The sequence below is a fragment of the Macrotis lagotis genome, chromosome 6 (assembly GCF_037893015.1).
Source record: "Macrotis lagotis isolate mMagLag1 chromosome 6, bilby.v1.9.chrom.fasta, whole genome shotgun sequence".
Classification (NCBI taxonomy): domain Eukaryota; kingdom Metazoa; phylum Chordata; class Mammalia; order Peramelemorphia; family Peramelidae; genus Macrotis; species Macrotis lagotis.
The window spans coordinates 33457173-33482477 of record NC_133663.1 but is presented as its reverse complement, the minus strand read 5'-3'; the positions used below and the strand labels follow the sequence as shown (position 1 = coordinate 33482477).

The window sequence follows — 25305 nt, the reverse complement described above, 5'->3', positions numbered from 1 at the left end:
GGAGTTTCTACCACTTACAATGTGCAGAAGGATTTGAAACGAAGCTTTCTTTTCTAAACTTGGAAGTGGAAACAGAGCTCCTAGCTTGAATTCAAACAGATTCCCCTGAGAGAAGATGTGTGAGTTGGGCTGGGTTGGGATGGGTCGGGATGGACAGAAAAGATGTTAATGGAGGCATGGTACAGGAACAAATGATCCAAAAGGAAAGACCAGGGTTTTTACTCCCTGGATCAACCTTCACTTTGAGTGGTCCATGTTTGGTAGAGGCTCCCCAGCCTCCATCTGTTGTCTCAAGACAACCAGCTCTTGGCATTGGATTTTTCCCAGAAGGTGGAGAATCACCTCCTTCCTCTTAAACAGTCACTGGACTTCCTGGAATTTTTATTAATGATGCCAGATATCCCAGCAATAATTTTCCAACATCACATCCTCTGCTCACCTAAACTTATTAAGTTTCCTTTTTTCCTGCCAATGTCTTCCTCATGAAGATGATTCAGGTTGAAATTAATCACTGATCATGATAATGGTTCCTATGAGTTTACTTCCAATACCCCTTCTTGTATTAAATCAAACTCAATAGCATGTTAGATCATTGCACAGCTAAGTTTCCATAAAAGCACTGGCCTTTAAAAATGATTTATTCCTGATTTACTGATAAGATCTTTACTTATTGTATGTTTCATTTTTTTAAAAAAACTGGCATTTTTAGTAAATGGTGATGCTTTTAAATCTACCAGATACATAAAAATATACTGTATGGGAAACATTTGACAACAAGGAGGGTTGTGTACTATATATTATGATCATATAAGTGAATGTGAATAGTTTTATTCAATTTTTACACAGACAAAAATATTATCATTTAACATGCCCTGTTCAAGAAGAATGGATATATTTTTGCCTGTTTTCATAATATAAATTTTTTTAAAACATGATGAAAGAAAACTGAAGGGTTCTTTGATTTTGTTTTTTTCTTAGCTTTGCAGTAAAGGAGCAGCTCTGGGAAAACCTTTTGAAGCATCTGCTGAAGATATTTCAAGTGTTGCTAGTTTTATTGAGACAAAACTTGTCACCTGTTATCTCCGGATGAGGAAGCCTGACCTTGCCTTGAATCATGCTCACAGGTAAGAAAATAACATGGATCTAAAGTTATTACTGCAAAGACGAGAGATAGCCAAGTAGACTTAAGGAGATGGTGAAGCTTTCCCCTAGGTAAAGACGTAAAAGAGTCAAACTTTGTCTCCATTTTCTCTCTATTCCGACATTGGACAATCCCTTTTACCACTCATGTTCCAGTCTTCATCTTACCTCTACTAAGGTATCTCCTTGACTTTGTCTATTTCTTCCATCAATCAAAACTTTACCTACTCATAATTTCCCATTTGCTCTGAACATTACTCTCAGGTTTACTGAGTTATGATGGGAGTTAAATGAATTACTCATTAATAACTAGACTGTTGAGTTAGATAATCTGCATATTATCTCTTCCAGACAACATATCTGAGCCCAATTATAAAGCATATTATAAACAATTATAAAGCTTCCTTTGGAAAGTGATAAGGACTTCCTAGAAGTAGAAAATTGACACTGTGATGAGGAAGAAACTTTTGAAAAGAAAAATCTTTAAAAATCCTCAAATTTCTATGGCTTGGTCTATATAATTTTTTAATCCATCTGGGTATTTATATTTTTTACAAAAAACACTTTCTTTCCCCCCAAAAAAAAATTTTGCTGTTGTTATATTTGTTTGTTGTCCTCAGAGATTTTTCTACTATTGTTTTTCTCATTCTCTAGAATGCTTTGTTCTCACCAATCAATATATCATCTTCAGTTAGGAAATCTTTTATATGATCATTTTATCAGTCTAGAAATATTTATAAAGCTCCTACTATGTTTCAAATACTGTTCTAAGCATTGGGAATACAAAGAGGGGCAGAAGACATCCCTTACTCTCAAGAGTCTCTCAGTCTAATAAAGGAGACAAGATGCAAATAAATTCATGCAAACATGCTATGATATCATTATTCAACAAAGTAAGAACAGTAGACTTATGAGGGATTGGGAGAGGCTGCCTGGAGAAGGTGAGATGTTAGCTGGGACTTGGAAAAAAGCCAGAGAAGATAGTGGATAGAGATGAGGAGAGAGCATTTCAGGCATGGGAAGCAGGCAGAGAAAAATTCCAGTCTGGAGATGGGATGTCTTGTCTTTCAGATCACTAATGTATAATTTACTATACTATAAACCATTAAGTTTGAAAATCTAACTGAACTTAGATCATTATGGAAGCAATATAAAGACTAACCTACTGCTTTCTGTGGGGAGATGGGGAGAGAAATAAGATTAGGGAAAAATTGTAAAATTCAAAATAAAATCTTTCTAAAAAATTAAAAAATAAAAGGTCAGATTTAGGTAGGCAATTGTCATTTGGATATTGTGCTTTGGTTTCAATTATATGTTTATATTTCTAGTTCAATCAGTTGATCTAAATTGTCTGCTCTCCAGGCTCCAACTCTGCTCTTGGGGCGATTCTTCTTTATCTTGATCATTGCTTTACTAGGAAATGGGTGTCTCCTAGCTATATCAGAGGTCGACCAATTCACTTCTCCTTCAAACAGTCCTTACCTCAAAAGAGACAAAGTATAAAATACTGGCTACTTTTCTCCAGGTTGACCCATTTCTTGGGTCTCTCTCTCTCTCTCTCTCTCTCTCTCTCTCTCTCTCTCTCTCTCTCTCTCTCTCTCTCTCTCTCTCTCCCCCTCTCTTCCTCTCTCTTCCTATCCAAGGCAATGATAGCTCCAATAAAAGGACCTGTCCATGACATAGACTTTACCCTCCCTATTTAATATTCCTTAGCACCTACATTAATTGCCTCCCAAACCTTCATTCTTGGATGCATTCCTTCCTTGAGTTAATACTCTCCCCTGGAAGATCCCACCATGGAAACTACAACATTTGCTACATTTGAACACATCTAAAACCATGAATCATTTTGTTAACAAGAATTTATTAAGCTCATACTGTGTGCCAGGGATGGGGTTACAAAGACAAAAAACAAACATATCTTGTCCTCAAGAAGTTTACATTCTATCCAGAGAGACAGAATATCATAGATAGATAGATAGATAGATAAAGATGTGATATATGCATTTATATAAGCATCTATATAAACATACATGTTAATATCTTTAACTATATAAAATATGTTTTATATTTTAAATATATGACCATAATGTGTTTTATGGATTTAAAATATATAAATGTAATATGTGTGTATATATGTATTTGTGGCACACAATATATGTGATTATACAGAAATATGATATATAATACATGTAAATGTAAAAAATCTATATCTCATATAATGTAACAGTTGAAAAGAGTGGGGGGAAAGGAGACATAAAATTATGTGTTATTTGAGCTGAACTGAAAATCAGAGCATTGAAGGACCAGAGGTGAAGAAGTGCATACCAGAATGGGGAACAGAGAAGGGAATGCTTTGAATGAGAAATATCAAGAGGTCCACTTTAGTTAGTTTGGGTCAAGGGAATTAACTTACCATAGGGATGAAAAGGTAAGTTGGAACCAATCTGTGAGGGATTTAAATGGCAAACAAATATTGTGCAGGCTTTTTCCCTAGAACACAACACCTCTCAAGACAGATTTTTGTCAGATCAGGAAGAAAATCCCTCAATTGCTTATTATTCCTGAGGTGACCTAGAGTGTCTCCTGAATCATTATCCCTTCTCACTTAACATTTCTCCACCTTCCCTGGAATTTGACTCTGTCCATTTTGTCCAAGAATCTGTCCTCCCTCAAAATACAAGTAGATACTGTTGAAATAATCTCTGATGAACTACTCCCTGGTCCATTGTTCTGCCTCCCTTCCTAGTTCTTTGTTGAATAGCAATCACCCACAACTTATATCAATATGAAAACCTCACACCTGCTTTGCTAATAGCCTTAGGGAAACATAATTATCTGCCATATTAAAGCCTGTTAGGTAAGTAGGCTCTCTGCCAACCCATAAGTAGTTTACAGCCCTACAGCCACCTAACTGGCCCACCAATCCAGGGAAAACCCTAGCTAGGTGTTGTCACTGCCATAAAAAAACCTTGAAGAGTTTTTAAGTTGGTGCCTGCAACATCTGGGCTGTAAAGTTAACTTGACTTCAGTTTCATTACTTCTACAAAAAATATATGCAAGATATCTTGCTCTAATGGAATTGTCTCTAGGAAGCAAGCCACAGATCTTGTAAGGAATATCTCATTTGATATGTTGAGTAACATGTGATCTCTTTATGGAAGCAGTCATGATTTCAAATATAATGGACTGCAGTTTTCCTCTTAAGTTTTGAAGAAACTGCCAAAACAGGAATTTTGCCCATGGAATACAGGAAATTATCTATCCTATCTATTAGAAGTTATATGGATGGAATATGGCCCAGATTGGCAACTAAGTGGTATGGTAGTTGAAGTATGAGACTTAGAGTTGGAAAGACCTGAATTCTGAATTCAAATCCTGCCTTAGACCCTTAATGTATGTATCCTTATAGTAGGTGGCTAGGTGGTGCAGTGAATAGAGCACTGGCCTGGTCAGGAGGACCGGAGTTCAAATCTGGCCTCAGACACTTAATTACCTAGCTGTCTGGCCTTGGGCAAGCCACTTAACCCCATTTGCCTTGCAAAAAAAAACCCTAAATACACACACACACACACACACACATATATATGTGTGTGTGTGTGTGTATATATATACACATATATATATATGCATGTATATGTATCCTCACTCAGCCTCCCTATGTCTGTTTCTTTGTATATAAGGTTTCATATTCAATGACCTCTAAGGTCCCTTCCAGTTCTAAATCTATATGGTCCTCCAGTTCTTCTTGGCATGGAATCTTTCCAACTGACTTTTCATCTGAAATTTCTAAAGTAGGTAGACAATTGTTGAGATTTTCAATCTATGTGTTCTCTGTTTTACTACCAGTAGCATAGAAGAAAATAATTATAATATAAATAGTATCTTCTGATATTTCAATGGGTCCACAATCTCACTGACAAGATGAAATCACCCCTTGAGATTCTTGTCTATTTCTTTCCCTAAATTCCCCATGAATGACCCCATCTATCCTCCCCCAAAACTTGGAGACCTCCTTGAAGTTTTGGATCACTCTTGGAGAACTAATATAGGTCTTGGACTTTCTGTTACTACCACTTGCTCTCACTCCAGGACCACTCCTTTCCCAGTCATAGATCTCTTGATTATTAGTCTTAAAAAGTTGTCATTATTCATTGGATAGCTGCTAACATGAATCTTGCCATAGGGTCACCCACAATTTTGGTTCTTCTAAGATCATGGCATTTCATGACTGATAGTTCCATAGAATTCCATGGCGGATATTAAAAGACAAGCTTTTTGCAACAATAAGGCACAAGATTATTGAAGGCACTACTCATCTTTCCATACATATCCAACCTATTCACAGTAAAGAAGGGACCTGCTTCCTCACCCCAAAAACACCAGCCAATGACCAACAATATCCAATGGAAAGATAGGTCTAAGAGTCCTGGGATTAAGAAAACCTTCACCACTACTACTTGCTCCTTTGAAGTAAGGCCCAAGGACAAGTGACCTTTCAACAGTCACAATTCCTGAAATCCAATAGAAGAAATTCTCACCACCAAAATCTCTGGCCTTATCAAATGGTTCAGCATCAGATACAGATATGGTTTGATCACTTGAAATGAAACTAAAAAAGGTATGATATCATCTTCTAAAGCCTAAAAACCATAAAATCTTTCCATTGACTTTTCATCTGAAATTTCTGAAGTGAGTTGTTTCCCCATTACAATGTGAGTTCCTTGAAATCAAGGGTTGTCTTACCTTTATACCTGTATTGCTAGTGCTTTGCATGATGCTTTGAACTTATTAAATACCTAAAAAATGCTTTTTATTTCCAGTTCACATCTGCATTTTCTTCCTCTTCAATTCCAAGCCCAGATCATTATCAGCGTTCTGTGATTATCAGATGTGTACTGGGGCATTTATTCCATTTTTAGCCTCTTTGTTCTTGGGGGGTTTATTCCTTATATATTTTGTGAAATGAGAGACATTGGTATAGAAGATGGATAACTGATTTTGAAGACAGGAAGACTTAAGTTCAAATTACACCTCTGACACATACTATACCTGTGTGATCCTGAGAAAGTCATTTGACATGGTGAGCTTGTTTAATGCTATACAAGTTGCCAAGAAAGGACTGATCTACACTGGGAGAAGAAATTTCAACTATTGAACCCAGAAACACAGAATCTCATCATTGGAAAAGGCAATAGTCCAGATGTTCCGTTATCATTCCTAATAAATAGTCACCAGTCTCATTTCAAAGATCTCCAGGGAAGCAACAGAACTTGGTTTTGGTTAGAGTCCTCTATCTGATGGAGACAGGAAGGATCAATGTCTTTGCTTTTGGTGTATTGACTATTTGAAAATGTTGCTTAACCAAGTCAGGGCACAAATGCATGCAGTTTCATCTTTATTCTCTTTTGCTGAAATCTAGAGCTACTTTTGGCCTCTGTTCTAACTACTGGATAATCTGACTCCCATATGAGTAACTAGTCATTTTACTTTCCGTTGAAGTGGAATAATTTTGATTGTGTGTGCATGTATGTATGTATGTGTGTATGTATGATGTTGTTGAGTGTATTCCACTACCAATCTTCTGTCTCTTTTCTTCATGATAGATAGACAGGTTTATCATGTAGCAAGTAATTTACAACATTTTGATCTCCTCATTTCCTTTTCCCTAACTATATTTTCATAGTTTTTGCTCCCATCACTCAAAACCACCTTTACAATCAATTGATATCAGCTGGCCAACAAACATTTATTAAATGTTTGGAATGTGCCAAACCCTTGTGATAAGAATGGGGAAACAAACACAAAAATGATATAGTCCCTGGCCTTAAATAACTTACATTTTAATACTAGTAATACTTCCCTTATAGGGGAGTGAAGGCCAAAGAAAGGAACACCAAAATCACCAAGTATCAAGGTAATGATGATGATGATGATGATGATGATTAGCATTTAAATAATGTTCTAGGATTTGCAAAGTGTTTTCCAAATATTTAATACTCACAAAGTTAACACTATTAACCACATTTTACAGATGAAGAAACTGAGGGAGAAAGAGAAAAAGGAGAAAATTAGTATATATTTAAGGTTGGATTTGAACTTCAGTCTTCCTAACCCCTAGCCCAGGACTCTCTATCCACTCTACCTAAAAAAAACTTAATTAGCTTTTGAAGACTTTGCCAAATTCTTCACAGAATTTCTATTCCATGATATTTTACAATGCTTAAACAATGTTTATCTTGATGGAAATTAGTGTATTCATGCTTATGATAAACACAGTGGAACAGTATAACCATAATGATCCTGGAGAGCAGACCTACTGACTTGTCTTTGTATCTCCAGAACCAGGGACAGTACTAGAAACATATTTAACAGTCTTAACAAATGCTTGATGACTGAAAAATTGATTGAAGACCACAAAGTCCATAAAATAATGTTTCTTGTTGCCTTTGGGCATGTGATAAAAACCAATCTTGCGAATTCCTTTGGTTTCGTCATAGCAGGAATGCCAATGTGCATTTGATTGACTTCTTGTGGTGGAAGTTGACTTATATGATGACATGGACCAGAATCTCTCATGAGAAGCATGACATGCATTTTCTCTCATTAGAGGAACTTCCCATATAGATGAGATCATGGACACAGTAAGTGTGCTGTGAATTTGAATTCTTCTATTTTTAGTCAATGGATAGTTTAACTAATTATTCAAATTATTTAATTGACAGTTTAATTAATAATTCTGAATAGTATAAATATTATATGATTCTTAACACCACTGTCCCCTTCTCCTCTTTTAATGACCATTATGGTCAACTAAGAAGTAGAAAGTTACAAAAAAATTTTCTGTTTTGATTGGGTTTTTTTTTAGGTTTTTGCAAGGCAAATGGGGTTAAGTGGCTCTCCCAAGGCCACACGGCTAGGTAATTATTAAGTGTCTGAGGTCGGATTTGAACCCAGGTACTCCTGACTCCAAGGCCGGTGCTCCATCCACTGCGCCACCTAGCTGCCCCTGTTTTGATTGGTTTATTGTTGCCATGGTCCAATTACTCATCACCTTTTAGCCAAACTTCTGATAATGAATATTTCCTCTTTAAGCTAAGCAGATTCTTGGATTACAGACACCATCTGTCACTCACTGTAATAGAAGATTCCAGCAAAAGCCTCCCAAAGTTTATGTGCTTGCTGGTATGGCCTTGGAGAACTCAGCATCACCTTTCATGCCATGAGGCATCTGCATAGCACTTTTCCAAAAGATTTTACAAACACACACAGACACAGAAAGACTAAGTAGGGCTGGAACAAGTTTGTGAGATTGCCAGAGAATTCAAAATGAGTTCTTGTGTGTTTCATATTTAGAATTGGAAGAGGACTATTTAAATCCTAAACATAAATCCTAAGCCTTCCTTCTAGACCTTAAGAAAATTACTGAACAAAAGGGTGTATCCTTTAGGATGTCAAACTGATTTCTCATTATTTATTAGGTTCAATTCTTAGATTACTTTTCATTGCTACTCAGAATTCATTTTGGTCTCTCTGTTTTAGATTGAATTGTCTATCCACCAAGGTCAAATATTCAATTCCCTTCATTATTAATCCATTAGGTGAAATCTGGGTTTGTCATGTTATAGTATGGGAGGAGTCTATATATTTTATCAAACATTGAACATTTTATGTAATATTAAAATGGTACTACAAAATCAGAATATGAAGCCTAATCAATAACTCTTTCTCCAAAGAGAAAAAATAAATTATTTGGGGCACTCAGTCTATAAATAGTTTAAAACCATTAGTTACCTGATGCATGCAGAATTTTATTTCCTGTTGAGCCTTTGTATTATTACCATATTGTGATGGTTGATACTAATCACAGATCAAAATTAAAATATTCCCTTTCTGCATTTATTTGCATTTGCTGAGCATTCTTTATTTAATTTTATGCAAATACTGGCTCTCCTGTATCTCTTTAGCAGTCTTATTACCTCCAAAATCAGCTTAAAAATCATGTATACTCATGTCAAAAATATATGTATGTGTATATCCATATTGTTATGAGTCAAAAGAAATCTTTCACCACATAGTATTCAAGAAAACCTCAGATTTTCACTATTAAGCATAGTAGCAAGAAGTTATAAAAAATGTACTTTTTAAAAATTTTATTATTTTTTTTCAAGGCAATGAGGTTAAGTGGCTTGCCCAAGGCCCCACAGCTAGGTAATTATTAAGTGTCTGAGTCTGGATTTGAACTTAGGTACTCCTGACTCCAGGGCCGGTGCTCTATCCACTGCGCCACCTAGCCACCCCAAAAAAGGTACTTTGAACTGATCATAAAGTCATAACTATGATTTTAAAAATAAATAATTCTGTTGGCATGATTTATATTATGGTACAAACTGGTATGATGGCCATGTGAGTAGATCCATTAAGAGATGCTGTCAAAATAGAAAGTCCAAGATGTGGTCCCTGATTGGATAAGAAAGTGGAAAGGAAGAATGAAGAAGTAATAATGGATTCCCAGATATATAATCTTGATGCCTTGGAGGATTATATACCTACAACAGGGAAGTGTAAAGGAGGAGCAAGAGTTGGAGAGATGACAGAGAGGAAGATGAGAGTCAGCTTGTACAGGCTGAGTTTGATTTTCCTAGCTCACATCCAGGAGAAGATATACTTGGTAAACAGTTCATGAGACATGACTGAAAGAGGGTCTGGGAGCCTTGTGCATGGAAATGATATCTGAGCCCATGGTGAGCTCACCAGAGTATAGAAGGCAAAGGCAAGATAACCCAAGACAGAGATAGGAGGAATATCATGCTAAAGGGACAGATGGTAGTTAATGACCCTTCAAAGAAGAGGCAGATAAAGGCTTAATTAAAAAAAAACCTTTCTAATATTAGTGCAATGCCAAAATGGAATGTGTTTACCTTGAAATCAAAGTTTTCCTTCTCTTCTCTGGAAAATTTTTAAGCACTGAGTAGCTGACCACTTTTCATCAGTTTTGTAAGGGGTCAGTCAGGAATAGGTTGGATTGGATGGCCTTTGGGATTCTTAGATATAACAAAGATACATTTGAACTGTCTCTACACATTAGTCAAAGAATCATAGCTCACACTCCCATAGAACATGTATGTAATTTCAGTCAATCCTCACAACAATTCTATAAGGTTGGAGTTACTATTATCTTCACTGTAGATTCAAAAGGCATTTATTAAATTCAGTGCTAAGCAGTTGTCTTTAAATGACTTGCTCATGGATTTACAACTTAGAAACATCTAATGGGGATCTGAATCCAGTACTTTCTGACTCTGAAGTCCAGTGCTCTATTCACCATCTAAATAGCACACTGATTTCATTAAATTATACTACACTTTATTTACTGCCATGAGATTTTTTTCTCTGATTTTTCCACACTTGTTAATTACTATCCTCTCATCAAGAGTAGATGCCTTCCTCAAACTATTTACTGTACAGACATCACAATTATATAGCAAGATTTGCAAAATATGTTTTATTTGTCATCTCATTTGGTCCTTACAACTCATGAAGCAAATGCTATTATTATCACGATTGGACAGATAAGAAAACTGAGGCTAAAAAAGATGAAAGGCAGAATCAGACAGCTGGCAAGTAATATAGAAAAAAAAATATTATAAACATTGGGGTCAGGCTTTGAATCCAGAAAATCCTGTATGCATGTATGCATGTGTTTGTGGGTGTGTGTGTGTGTGTGTGTGTGTATTTTGATTAATTGTTGTATATGGTTTTTTGGTGTAATTATAAATTAGACAAGATGACCTCCAAGGTGACCTCATTGGAGTCTCTTCCAAACTTACATATTCTATGATTCATGGTGATTCTCAGAAGCCGAAAGGAGGAGACAGAGAAAGACAGAGACAGAGACAGAGAGAGGTGTGTGCATCTGTCTTTACATTTACCAGGATGTTCTCTGGATAACAATAAATTATTTCACCTTTCCCTTGCATTTCTATTAAACCACAATAGTTGTGTTTTTGAATATATCCCTGTGTGGAACAGGATATATTATTGTGTATTTTGGAGTTTGAAAAAGACCGTGAAGTGACTTGTAGTCCCGTCTAACACAAAGATCCCCTGATTCTTTGAGTCCAGTGGCAAAACATACACGTGTGTGTGTGTGTGTGTGTGTGTGTGTGTGTGTGTGTGTGTATCATCTTGAGAAAAGGGGTGGGGAATGAAAGAGGAGGAGCCATTGAGCCACAGGGTATCTTGAATGTATTTGAAAAAGCCCCAGTTCCCTGTTTGGAGTGTTAGGTAAGAACCTGTCAATTATTGACCAAGTCTACAAAAAAAAAATGGAAAAATTTTGCCTTTTTAATGAATCGGGTAAATCCAAAGATTGTGTAAAATATTCATAATGTCAGTTTCCTATCTCCTGCTGACTCACCCTTAGTAAAGAAATTCTATAAAAGGAAATATCTATGGAAGGTGGCATTAAACACAAAGTATTTGTTTATAGGTATGTGAGGCTTAATGTGCAGCTAAGAAATAGAAAGGGTCACATTTAAAAGGTTTGGGCACAAGAAAAAAGAAAGAAGCAAGGGGCTAAGAACTATGAGAAGGCATTGAACAAGAGAAAGTGTCAAATAAAAATAATTCTTAACAACTAACATTTAAATAGGACTTTTAGGTTTGCAAGTACTTTCCAGACATAATACAAACTGAACCTCACAACAACCCCATAGATTGAACTACTGGTATGTTTATTACTGTTTTACTGATAAGAACACTGAGGATCAGAGAGAGAAACTTGCCTGTAATGACTCAGCTAGTAAGCATCAGAGGCAGGGCTTGAGTCTAGGTCTTTAACTTTCTGATTAAGTAGAAATTCCAACAGAAATGTCAGCCAAGTAATGTGGGAAATTCTCAATAGTTAATTTCCCTAGACACTAAAAGAAGCAGTTCTTTTGAGAAGGAAAACATAGGAATTATCTGAAAAGACTAATGTAGATGCACAGAGGACTCACTAATCAACTTGGAATTTTTAAACAACATATACAGAAGATAAAAACAAGAGCAGACAGCATAGAATAAATACAAATGTCTAGTACATTTCTGCATGAATAGTCAGACTGGCTAAAGCTCAGAGTGAGTTCTCACTGAGTTTGCTCAGACCTCAGGACCAAAGTTTTATCATCTCATCAGTTAACTGAAAAACATGAATATGAGCATAGGCTGGTGAGGAAAGAGAGGGAGAGGGAAAAGCTCCCAGCCAGCCAGACCTTCCAGGAGCCATGTTGAGGTGAAGTCAAAGATTCAAGAAACAATAGGATTGCTCCTTTTGATTGATGAGACAAGGACATAGAGTAAACAGGGGCTGGCTGCTCAATTCTATTTTCTGTACCAAGAAAAATTGTCTGTAGGCTGGAAAGAACAAAAGTGGTGAAGAGGGAGTTGATATTCAACTCTAATAAAAAAAGATCTGTCATTGTTGTTATGGTTGTAGCACAGATGAACTATTTCTATGGGGTACTGAAAGACCTCACAAATGTGATTGCTGAGCCCACTGTTACAGAAAAGACAGACAGACAGACAGACGGACAGATAGACAGATAGATAGACAGATAGGATAGACAGAAAGAGAGGGTAGTAGAGAGCTCAGTCTGAAAGATTGTGGAAAATTAAGAAGTATCACAGGGTTGGAGAAAAACAAATTCTTGATTTTCAAATAAAAAAGGAATAGAGTAATTCGCACATTGAATTTGCACATTCATCACTGAATTTGGTTTTGATACTTGGAAAATTTTTAAATGTATTTTAGTGTGTATATATATATATATATATATATATATATATATATATATACTACCATTTAGTAGTAATAGTAATAGCATTTATATGTCATTTTAAAACTGGCAAAATATATTACCAATATTATCTCATATGACTGTCAATAACCCTGGGGGAGGTACTATTATTAAGCCCATTTTACAGGTGAGGAAACTGAAACAGAGAAAGGTTAAATGACTTGTCCAGGATGACACAGACAGAATATGAAGTGGCATTTGAATTTAGGTCTTCCTATAAAGAGCATTCTCTTTAGCTGGCTACACTTCAGAAATATGGTAAAAGAAACCTGTCCAGACAGCCATTTGTATGAAAGAAAGCTTAATGATTTATTAGATTAGCACACTCAGTTAACAATGTGATACAATAGCTTGGAAATCTTGGACTTCATTCAGAGAGTTATGGTGGATAGAAATTGGAAGATGATAGTAAAGCTCTTCTCTGATCTACTCAGAACACATCTGGAGCCATTTGTGTTTGTCCTAAAAAATCTGAATGAAAAGCTATTCTCTACACGGGGTGATTGGCCCATTGAAACAATGTTGGATATAGAACCATGAACCAAGATGCACAGTGAATAGAACTGGACAAGGAAATGGAAAGCCACTCCAGAATCTTAGCCAAGAAAACTCCAAATTGGGTCATGGAGAGTCTGATACAACTGAAACAACAATCAAAAGACAACATCAATACAAAATGGAGATAATAATACAACCTACCTTCCAGGGTTGTTACAGGAATAAAGTGAGTTAATAATCGTGAAGTGCAGAGCATGTGCTTGGTGTACATAGTAAGTGTTATATAAATGCTAACTATAGAACCCTAAGATCCTGAAATTAGATAAACATAGAAAAGTAGGGGAGACCATTGAGGCTGACCACTATAGCAACCAATAGGAGAACATCCAGATAGAAAAGAAGAGAGGGGGCATTATTAGGTCCAGTGAAATCTAAATCATCTATTTAGAATCAGACAGGACTTTTTAAAGACTATCTGATACAGTCCTCTCAGTTTATAAAGAAGGAAACTGAGGCCCTGACAAATGACCAAGATTATCAAAATACTTTGTGGCAAGGTCAGGATTTTAATCCATTCCCTGCCACTCCCAATGTAGCAGCACTTCTCCTTTTAAAAAAAAAAACTTGGCATATAAAAATATGGCTAAGAGCAGCAACCAGATTTTGACCAGCTGGGTAATATCATGGAGCCTAGAACACTAAATGAACTCCAGAGAGACAAGCCACCTCGTGTCACATCCTTCATTTTACAAGTTACTCATAAGCATTTATTAAGTGCTCAAAATGTGCTGTCCACTTCACTAAGATAAAGAAGACCTGCAATGGTCTTTCTTTTCAAGAAAGCTACATTCTATTGGAGAAAACAAATAGTTCAATAGGTGAATGGAGAGAGGGATAGAGACAGGAAAACAAACAAGAACAGAGATATAGCATAGGATGGTCTCAATTAATGGAAATAATTAATACTGAAGTAGTCACATGTATTCATAGTCATAGTATTTGAAGTTGGAATTGTGCAAAATATGACCATTCTTTCCAACCCAATAAAACAATACAGCAGAAACTCAAATTCCTTAAAGGAATTCCTTATTTGCATTAATCAAGACCTGACCCACCTAGTGATTGCAGTGGAAGGGGGCATTATGAACCATGGAAATAGGAAAGTCTTCAGATAGGGGGAGGTATTAAGATTAGCCTTGAAGGAAGCCCAGGGTCCTAGGAAGTAACGGAAGAATGCATTTTAAGTATGGGAGATACAGAAGTAAGAAATGGGATATCATGTACAAGAAACAGCAAATGGGCACTGGTAGTAAGGAGAGCAAAGATTCAACCAGGACCTTTAGGTTTCAAATCCTATGCTCCTTCTACAACACTGGCCCTAAATTTCTAATTTCTAATGGTGATAGCAGGTAAGAGGGAACCCAAACAATAGTCAGGAAAAAACTGAATTAGAAGAGGGAGAGGCTGAGGAGGACATTGAAAAAGTAGCAACTTGGGCACAGGAAAAGGAGAAGAGGGAAACAGTTATGGAATGATTCTAGGTCACTTGGACAGGGCAGAGCACACCCCCTAGGCAGGGCCAGCAAGTACTTAGGTATATGCTGAGACTCTCTACCTAGAGCTTGGACAGCTCCCAGAGAGGGTATGGGTAAGTGCCTTCAGCTGTGAGGACTGAGAAGCAACAAGGGCAGGGAGTCAGACTGGCAATTGAGGTCTATTTACAGTAGGTTCAATTTGCCAGAATCACTTGGAGAACTGGCAACCTGATTGTATTCCCTGGCTGCGCTCACTAATAGGAGGCCTGCAGAAAACAGCTAATTCTGATAAGCTTCTTCCACAACCGATTCAAATTCTTTCTTTGAACATCAGAGCTGCAGCCACAACTTTAAAATTGTAGCAGATCTTAACCCAGGTTCTGGAAACTTGAGTTTTAAAAAGATAATTGATAACTATATGTCTGTATAAGTGATTCTTTAATAATCCTATATTTTATGAATTTAGGAAACATAATTCTGAGAAAGGGTCCATAGACTTTATTAGAATTCCAGAGGAGGGCCATTTCCCATAAAAAAAGATTAAGAGAGAAGAGAACTAAAAACTAAAAATTTTAGGCATATATCTTATCTTGAATTAGGAAAAGTGCTGTGCCCCAAAAGGAGTAATGTGTTATGACAGAATGGAGTGAGTATAGAAGCAAAAGAAATGGTTTGAAATTTGATCCCTGTTATTTACTCACAAGCAAAGTATTTCCCCTCTGTGAGTTTCTATTCTTTAATCCACAAAATGATAGCTAAGGTATCTTCTTCCAGCTCAATCTCTCAGGAACTCCTCCCTAATCAGCCTTTTAGAGCACGTACATCAGTGGAATTACCTTGGTATTTCAAATTTATAGGAAAGTGCATATAGTGGAAGTGAATGCAGTCGTCTGTAGGGGTGGATCTTTGAGGTAGGTGTGCCTTATAGCTCAAGGGCAAGTATTAGGGGAGGAAGGAGCCCAATGCCAGGACACCCAAATGCCTAAACAATCCCTCCAAGAAACAAACTAGAAAAGCTCATTGTTTGCCCTAGGAAGACTGAATAGCTGTACCAAGTCTATTTACTGAATCAATGAAGCCTTTATACTATTCTTAGAACTGAGAAAACAAAAAGACAAGTCAGACAGTGCCCACCCTCAAGAGGTGTACATTCCTGGGAGGGGGTGGGGGGACAATTGCCCTGGAATGTAAGCTCCTTGAGGACAGGCACTGCAAGTCAGCATGAAAAATTTCATGGCAAAGCAGAATGTCGTGCCTCCTCTTAAACACTGATTATCCTGATAAAATCATATCAGTTTCTGATATGGAACTCTTTGCTATCTCCAGGACTTTTAGTGGAAAGAACTTCATTGAGTCTGGAGTGCTGTGGTCACTAGCCACAATGAGGCTGTTGTCTCGATTAAGATATTGCTGCAAATCAAATTCAATTACTGCTTTATAGGTGGATGAGACCTATGGTTTTCATGACATCAACATCCATATGATTATTAACTAACTCTTATGGAGCTTCTCCATCTTCACATGTTAAGTCCCTGCCAAATTATCATCTGCTTAAGGGAGCTGATTGAATTTGGGTACATGTAGAGATATTCTGATTTTAATGCTGAAGAAGGGCAGATCTCACAGATCTGTCTCTCTCCTCCTCAAGAAATCTTAATGATAGCCTCTTACTTCTAAGCTTAAAAAACAAACTCCTCTAGCACAAGGCATGATACTAATGTGTATGTGTGCAAAAATCTAAGAATGGTTTTGTTTTCCCTTTGTTGATTCAGTGCAGTGCAACTTGGTATGAAAGTCATATAATACTTCTAGGAAGAAGGAGCTGCTTCAGGTGATGCCAACTCACCCTAAAGAGCCTCCCATCTCACCTACAGAATCCCAGGTTGTCAGTAAGGAATTTAAGCCATCTAATCTTAGCTCTGAGTAAGAATACTCTTGGTAATATACCTGACAAGAGGATAACCAGCCTCCATTTGAAGACCTCCAAGAAGAAGCTAGTAACTTTGCATGGGAGAATATTTTGTGTTGACATCAAATTGGTCTCTTGCGCCTTCTATCCATTGCCCCTGTCTCTTTTCTATGGGGCTTAGAAAAATGAACTTAGTTCCCTTTCTAGGTGACAGTCCTTCAAAGGCTATTCTTTCTTACTCTCAGCCTTCTTTCTCCAGACTGAACATGCCAGTTCCTTCAACCATCTTGGTTGCTTCTCCAACCTCCCCCAAAACACTGCTGTCTAAAAGATGAATTTCCTCGTATCAGAGTTATGCAATGTGTTAGTTTTAATCTCCTTCTTTGAGGATGAACTTTTTAATTTTTCATGCTCAGCACCAAGTTGGTAGCGGCTCTCAAAAAGTTATCTGCTAAGCCAAGGGGCAGGAGCTGCCTACACTGATGAATGATAGATTCTTATCTCCAAGGTCCTGACTTTTCTCTAACTTTTCTGACTCATTTTGAGCTTTGTTCCTAGGCACTGTCCCAAATTTGTTGTGTTGGAGGAGGGGCCCACTTGCAGATTTTCCATGCCAAGAACACTAGCAGCTTGCTCACTGAGCTAGGCCACACAGCCCAGTCAAGCCAGCTGCACAGGGAGTCTGGGGTACCTGTGTTGGAGCGCTCCCAGGTGGCCAGTTCTGTTGTTGGCCTACCGAGCCCAGGATTCCAGGGGTCTGAGCTGGGGCCGAAAACTTCTGACTGACCTCCACCCCTGCCCTCGCTCCACTCCCAGCTCCTGGTCATGCTCCCCCTCCACCCAAGACAGACCTTGCTGGAAAATGCTCCACTCTGATCTTTAGTGGATTCTGTTATACTAGAATCAATTTGGATAATTGATTAATAATTGTTTTTGAGGAAAGCCCAGAGGAGTTTAAGGAAGTTCCTGACTTCTCTGTCATCTTGGTTCTGCCTTCTGAGTTACGGATTATTGAAGCATGAAAAAAAGAATTACATGAAGTTTAGACAACGTGGTATCTACTGTCTTTCACTGAACATTTGAGAGCACAATTCATTTGCCTTCCCACAAAGGATTTAAAAATTCTGTTATATGTGCCAAACCACCTATCATTGAATGTGGTGGGATGAAGGCCACCTCTCCATCACCATCTTTTGAGGTCTCTGTCTCCATAGCTTCTTTGGCAGGGAGGAGCACTGCTATCTGGTATTTGGTTCACGTGTTTTGAATAAAAGATAATAGGGCCAACACTGTTATTTTTAAGGAAAGATGTCAAGGACAAAAAATGAAGATGTCAAAAGCTTGCTGATATATGATATTACTCAAAGATGTTTGGTTGAAGAAACTGACCAAGTGATTTACTAAAGCCTTTTACTGGACAGTATTTGGATTATAGTGTAGATGAAAAAATAAATGAAAATCCATTTCATTTTTGCTTCATATGGACATTTGACAGATAGGGAAAATCAGGCAACAACAGAACTTTAATCTACAAAAATAATGTTTTCATTTTCAATTTCACAAATCCGGGGGGGAGGGATTTGCATAGATTTCTATGTGACATATATCTAGAAGGTCAACACGGGAATGTGCCTCTTCATCTTCACTGCCTTATTGTCATCTGCTTAAGGGAAATAATTGAATTTGTGCATTTGTTTTGCTTTGTCTCTGAAGAAGGGTAGATTCTCACAGATCTGTGTACTCTCAATGCACAGATCTGTCCCAGTCTCTCCCCTCCACAAGAACTCTTAATGACTCCCTCCTTCCTTCTAAAATAAAAAAAAAACTACTCTGATATTTATTTAAAGTCCATTGACCTCCATGCTGTTCCGTCTTTATTTTTGTTGATTCCTGTGTGTATATATTGTTCCTCCACAATAGACAATAAACATAGTACGTAGTGAGTTTTAGTAAACTCTTTTGCTAAAGTGAATTGAATGAGTACAATGTGGTTCAATTGTTTAGAAAACTAGACTTGGAGTCAACAAGACGTGGGTTCAAATCCTGCCCCTGATACTTTTTAGTTTTGTGACTCTAAGCAGGTCACTTAAACCTCACTGTGCCTCAATTTCCCCACCTGAAAAATGAGAAAGACTGTTCTTCAAGGTCATTACCAGCCCCAAATCTGTAATCTCATGGATTGAATTGTCCTGGTTGTCACAGAGAGACCATGACTGAAATTCTTAACATTTTAAGATTAGCATAATACTTTCCAAATATTATCTTACTTGGACCATACAATACTCTTTAAGCAAGAGGCTATTATTTCCATTTTATAGCTGGAAAAATTGAGGCAAAGTCTGAGTTCAAATCTGAATCCAGGTCTTCCTCTCTAAGGGATGGGACACACTATCAGAAGTCTTGTGCAAGGAATCTGAGCAAAAAGAAGATTTGCTCCTGCGGGGCTTTTATAAAACTGTCATTAGAGACCGGAAGTTGAAAAGTGGGATCTCCATTCCACCTGCTTGCAGAATGGAGTCCCCCCTGCCTCCTGCCCCGAACATCTAAAATAACTCTGAGCCTGGTCAGATAGGAGCAGCTGATGATGGAAAATTATGTGGACATCAGATGTTCAGATTACCCTCTGAGAAGTGTGTATTTTCTCATATCATGGACAAGTTAAAGGTGTTATGTTAACCAATAAACATCTATCTCTTGGCCTAGTTCCACCCTGGCAAATGTCAAGTATCTGGCTTCAGAACACTTCATTCCATTATGGAAAATATTCCACTTCTCAAAGATCGGGTTCTTAAGAAAACGTCCTGGCTAAGGATAGTTTCGTCAACAGGAGGTTAATGGGTGAGGTGAGGAGGAGACAGAGATGAATGGTAGATAATACAGAGACCAAGAAGGGCCTGGTCTGGTAGAAAGAACAGACTTTATGGTCAAGGAAACTGGATTCACTTATTACCTTGAACAAATCACTCCCCCTCCCTGAGATTGTTCTACATGGTCTTTTTGGTTCCTTCTAGTTACTGATCAGAGATTCTTCATCATTTTTGTTCCTTTGGCCATCTGTAAATCCTATGGTCTTCCTCTTAGTTATTGCAAATATAAAATAAAATATAGAAAATTACAAAGTTAATTATATTAAATTGCATTGATCAAAATTTTAAAATAAACAAGTCCATGGATACTACACTTAAAAACCCTGTTCTTTATCTATGATGTTATGGACAGTTAGGACATGGAGGGGTTGTATTGTGTTAGTGGTAATTATACCCACACCCATGAAATCGGAGGTCCTTGAAACAGTAAGGTGCTTGTGATGTATGTATGGGGCAAAAAAGTTAGAGATAGACCCAATTTACTATTTAATTTCTTTTTCTTTGGATGAACTTCTTGGAACCATCATCAGCTTGTACTTGTTTTCCTCACTACTCATTCTCTTCTATCCCTATAAACTTTGTTTCTGTTTGTACTGAAATTCCAACTTCACCGATCAGCCTAGCTGAGATTCAAAGCCCTCCCAGCTCTATGTTCCATCATTTCTATCTTTTCAGTGATTTGTCAATTGGATTCAACATTTCATAGCCCTATTTGGGGTTTTCTTGATAAAGATACTGGAGTTGTTTGCCATTTCCTTCTCCAGCTCATTCTACAGATGAGGAAACTGACCCAAGCAAGATTAAGTGACTTATCCAGCTACTAAGTAAATCTGATTTTCTCTTTATATTCTTCCTTCCAAATAAATTTATCTAATTTCACAGTTTCAGCTCTCTTTTTTAAAAGAAAAAGAACTTTGAAATCTATGCCTCGCCATGATCTCTCTCCCCAGTTCTAGTCATTTATTTACAACAGCCTTCATGGCATCACAGTCAGTGCAAGATGTCTACACAAACTCATTATTTTGTAAAGAGGATTGGCCTAGATGTCTCTTCCAGCTCTAAATCTTTGATCCGTTAATCCTGTAACCTTTCCCCAAAACCAGCTTCACCTGCTTTATTTCTGTATTTTTGACAGCAGTATACTAGGATTTTTCTTTAGCCCAGGAATTCCTCAAGCAAAAGTTGAATTCGGGGGGAGGGGGAGTCGTTTCATTTCATTTGTAAGAGTGAGTCATCCTATCTTACCTAGGCTAGAAGTGCGGGAGCCATTCATGTACCATTCGCTTAGCAGTTTTACTCTGCTCTTGATCTGTCAGTTTGAACCTCCTTGGCAACTTGTCAGTGCCCCATCCCCTTCCAAGGGATCACCATATTTAAGTTTTGGTAACGGAGATTGCGTAGCTCTACCAATACATCTGTGAATGGAGAGCAATTTGTCTGGGATGTAACAGAAAAATCCTTGCTTTGTTTATGGATTGATCTATAGGCATTATTATAGGAAGTCCCTTTCAACTCTTGAAATATGATGATCTGGTCATTAACACCATCATTTTCCATATCATGAGTTTCAAAATCTCTGAGACATCTTTGATGTCTCCTCTTTGCCTCTAGCTCCTCCCTCTACTCAATCACTAAAATCTGTGGCTTCTTCTTTGTAACTTTTGGAATCTAACCATGCTTCCATGGCCTCTGCTTCCACTTTGGAGCAGCCCCTCCTCACCCCTCACATGAAATATTCAAATAGCCTCCTAATTTGTCTCTCATCTACTCCCTCCCTATTCCAATTCATCCTGCATGTTGCTGCCAGAATAATCTTGCTAAAATAATACTTGAATGCTACTTATGAATGAGGGCATGCCAGGGGGTAGTGGCATACACCTGCAATCCCTGATAGTCAAGAGGCTGAGGCTGTTGGGTTTCTTGAGCTCAAGATTTCTGAGCTATAATCAATCAATAAACATTTATTAACCACACACATTGTGCCAAGCTCTGGAGAATCAAAAAGAGGCAAAAGACAGTCCTTGCCTTCAAGAAGTTTGCAATCTAATGATTGTAAAGAGTTGCTGCACCAATATAGGGAGCCCTCAAGAGTATAATACCACCAGGTTACTTAAGAAAGGGCAAATCAACCCAGGTTGAAAACAGAACGGGTCTGTTTCTATGCCCATCAGTAACAGGATCAGGTCCATGAGTGGTCACTGAATGTCCAGCCTGGATATTTAGAAGAAGAATATTGGGACATCAGGTAAATGATGTCATGAAAAGTCCATGAATTGGATTTGAGTGAGGGGGACTAGGCTAAGTCACCAGCCTCATTTTCTCCTCTTTGTTATCTGGGTCCAATGGCCAGATAGGAATTAGGATGACTAGAGATGGCCCTGGATGGAAGGCAATCAGGGTTAAGTGACTAGCCCCAGGTCCCACAGATGGATGAGATAAGAGAAGGGGGAGGACTAGGAAGACCAGGAGGACCAGGAGGAGAGAAATAAGGAGGCTAAATTCAGGGTTTGAATTCAAGTTAATAGATAGTGTTGGCCTATGCTTTAGACTTTGCTGGATCTCATAAGTTTTGTAAATCCCATGATGTAACCAGTTAAGTCATTTGAAATGGAACATTTGTGAATGTCTGAAATGATTCATCCAAATCTTCATGGAATCTAGTGTTGCCAAAAATTATGGAAATGTTTAAACTTGAGCACTGACAATGTTGAGGATTCAGGTCACATCTGATTGCAAAGTGGTATAGTGTTCCTAAAGGCTTCAAAGACAACTGTGAGGTTTAATATCATTACTAAACTTTCACATCAGTTCCAAAAACAGTATCAGGTTTAACTTTGGGCACATATTTCTCTTACTTGTCCAAATATAGCTTCTCCAGGTCAAGGGATGCATGAAGATGTTCAAATGAGTGGAATATTTGTGAAAGTTGCCCATTTACCTATAATCTAGGGTATGGATGATAAACAATTGTCATCCAGGTTTTTTTAATGTGGATGGCTAACCTAAACTTTTTCAGCTAATGATATCTATGGTTCTTATGAATCCTAGTCTCTGGATTCAACCAGCATTACATCATCCACAAACAAAAGCATCTGGAGAACTTTAAAATCTATAAAGAATATGTGGTCACCTTGGACATGGAATAGGATCTCTTGACTGGTTTATACCTTTGGATGAGTGCACATCAATCAAAAAGTATCAAGTGCCTACTATACTGTGCTAAATGTTTTTAAAATACCATCTTATTTGATTAAGTCTCACCTCCTATTAGCAATCAGAGTTTTTTCAAACAAGGTTATCTTCAGAGCTATGTCATACTATCAAAGCAGGCCTTTTTCAATCCACCAACATTTCTTAACTCTGTGAATATTTATTGAGGACCTACTCTGGATTCAGACTTGAAAATCATAGGAACTCTGATCTTGTGTCACCTCTGTATATCAAAGGAAAGATAAAGGTCTGAGGAAATATGCCTTTCTCTGACTTACTAAGGCAGAGATTTATTTAACTATGAAAACCCCAAAGAACCAAGGTCAATGGCCTTACTAGATGGCCTTGGGAATTTTCAGTGAAATCACAGATACATTCTAAGTATCACCCACATAAACCCCCCGTATGTAGCTTACTATCTTCACTTAGTGTTTGTTGAATGATATTCCTTGATGAAAAGTTATGGTTGCTTTCACCATTTTTGCAAAAACACTCTCCCATACCAGTTTATAAATAGCTATTTAAGCTTTCCTAATAGTTATAGTAATTTTTCCATTTTAAAATATCAACCCTTTAATACTTGCTACCTCCTCAAAGATTTTTCTAATCACTCATGCTTTTCCCCCCCACCATGAATCAAATTGGACTTTCCATTCTTCTGGCACTCTTGTAAAAGAAAAGTAATTCCAGGGAACACTTGGGTTTTTCCTCTTTTCAGTTACCAGGTGGTTTTCATGCCTTTATTTTTGCATTTTAGAACTAATCCTCCTCAATTTCTTGAGATGTGACCCCAGGGACTAAAAAGGGCTGATTTACTAAGATTCCATTATATCACCATGTAGCTACCCTGCCATTACATAATTTTCATAACCTCATGTTCCTTTTGACCTCAGCTCTTTAGGATTTTCATAGTTAAATAAATCTATGCTTCCAAAGTCAGAGAAAGGTACACTTTCCCAAACCATTTTTCCTTCCTTCCTTGGGAAAAAAATTATGCTGGACCAGAGGTCCTATGACTTTCAACTCTCAGCTCAAATAGGCCTTCAATAGTCACTGAATAAAGAAATTGTGGTGGATTAAATAGGTCCTCCTGCTCTCAAAAAAAACAAAAAGAAAGGGTCTTTTTTTTAAATAAAGGACAAAAACATGCTGAATATGGTAGCTCTGTCTATTATCAAAGCAAAAACTGCTTTTTAACCAATTCAACCCAAGTGAAGTTGTCAAGGGAATACCACATACCCTTCATCCTTTCTGACACCCAGCTATTATAGATTCCTATAACATATCTGGAGTCCAGAAGGCCTTAGTTTAGAACATGCCTCTGACACTTACTAGCTATGTAATCTTTGGGCAACTTCTAGCCTCCATTTCCCTACTGGTTTACAATAGCATCTTTTTCACAGTATTGTGGTGAGGGTCACAGGAAATAAGGAATATAGAGTGCTTTGCAGACCTTAAATTTCTATGTTAATGTAAACAATTATGATTATTATACTTTCCATTCTCACTTTGTTCTGCATCTCATTATGACTTCTCCATCTACTAATAATTATTCACATAAGGAAAAGTACATGGGTTTTTTGTTAACTTTTTTCAATTAACAAGCATTTATCTTCTCTCCTCACATGCTTCCCCTCTAAATTAAAAAAACCCATTAAATATGTGTAAGACTTCCCTCCTATAGAGGAGTTTCCACCAAGCATTGATTATGGTTTCCAGATATCTCACTATTCAGTTAGTCAGTAAATATTCATTAAATGACTACAAGGTGCCAGTCATTGTTCTAAGTGCCAGTTACTATTCTGGTTGCCCTCCTCTGAAAGCATGTCAATTTGTCAACACCCCACTTTAAATGGGATGCTTAGTTCATTACTTATTTGATTGATATTTAACCTTGTGGCCAACTAAAATCACCAATTCTTTTTCACATATGTCTTTACTATTCAGATTACCCATATCTCAACCATTGTTATTGTCCATATGTTGTCTATATGTGCTTAAAAATAAAAAAAAACGAAGTGTAGCCTGCCAGGCCAAGAGAATTATTCAAATACTGATTCTGCTGCATAAAGAAAATTGCCTTCCCCTCCTAGTTTTCTGTCTTTAACAAAGTGATAACCAAATCTTCTCTGTCTTCAGTCAAGTCATTAACCAAAATTATTGAGGATCTGGACCAAGAATAGAACCTCATGGAAATAGTAGCTGGTCTCCAGTTTGATAGTCAATACTGAACAAAAAATTGGACACAGTTTTTCAGCCAGTTAAGACTCTCTCTAAGAATCATACATAGTTCATTATCTTATGCA

The 25305-nt window shown here is 37.4% G+C and overlaps 1 protein-coding gene across 3 annotated transcripts in view; it reads left to right on the top strand.

Moving 5' to 3' along the window:
- The window catches only part of SPATA16 (spermatogenesis associated 16), a 311103-nt gene that overhangs the window by 114468 nt on the left and 171330 nt on the right, over window positions 1–25305 (top strand). For all 3 annotated transcript variants that reach the window (XM_074192524.1, XM_074192522.1, XM_074192523.1), the window contains exon 3: window positions 979–1124. In XM_074192524.1, the coding sequence (XP_074048625.1) occupies window positions 979–1124 (146 nt within the window). The remainder of the gene's footprint in view (window positions 1–978; window positions 1125–25305) is intronic.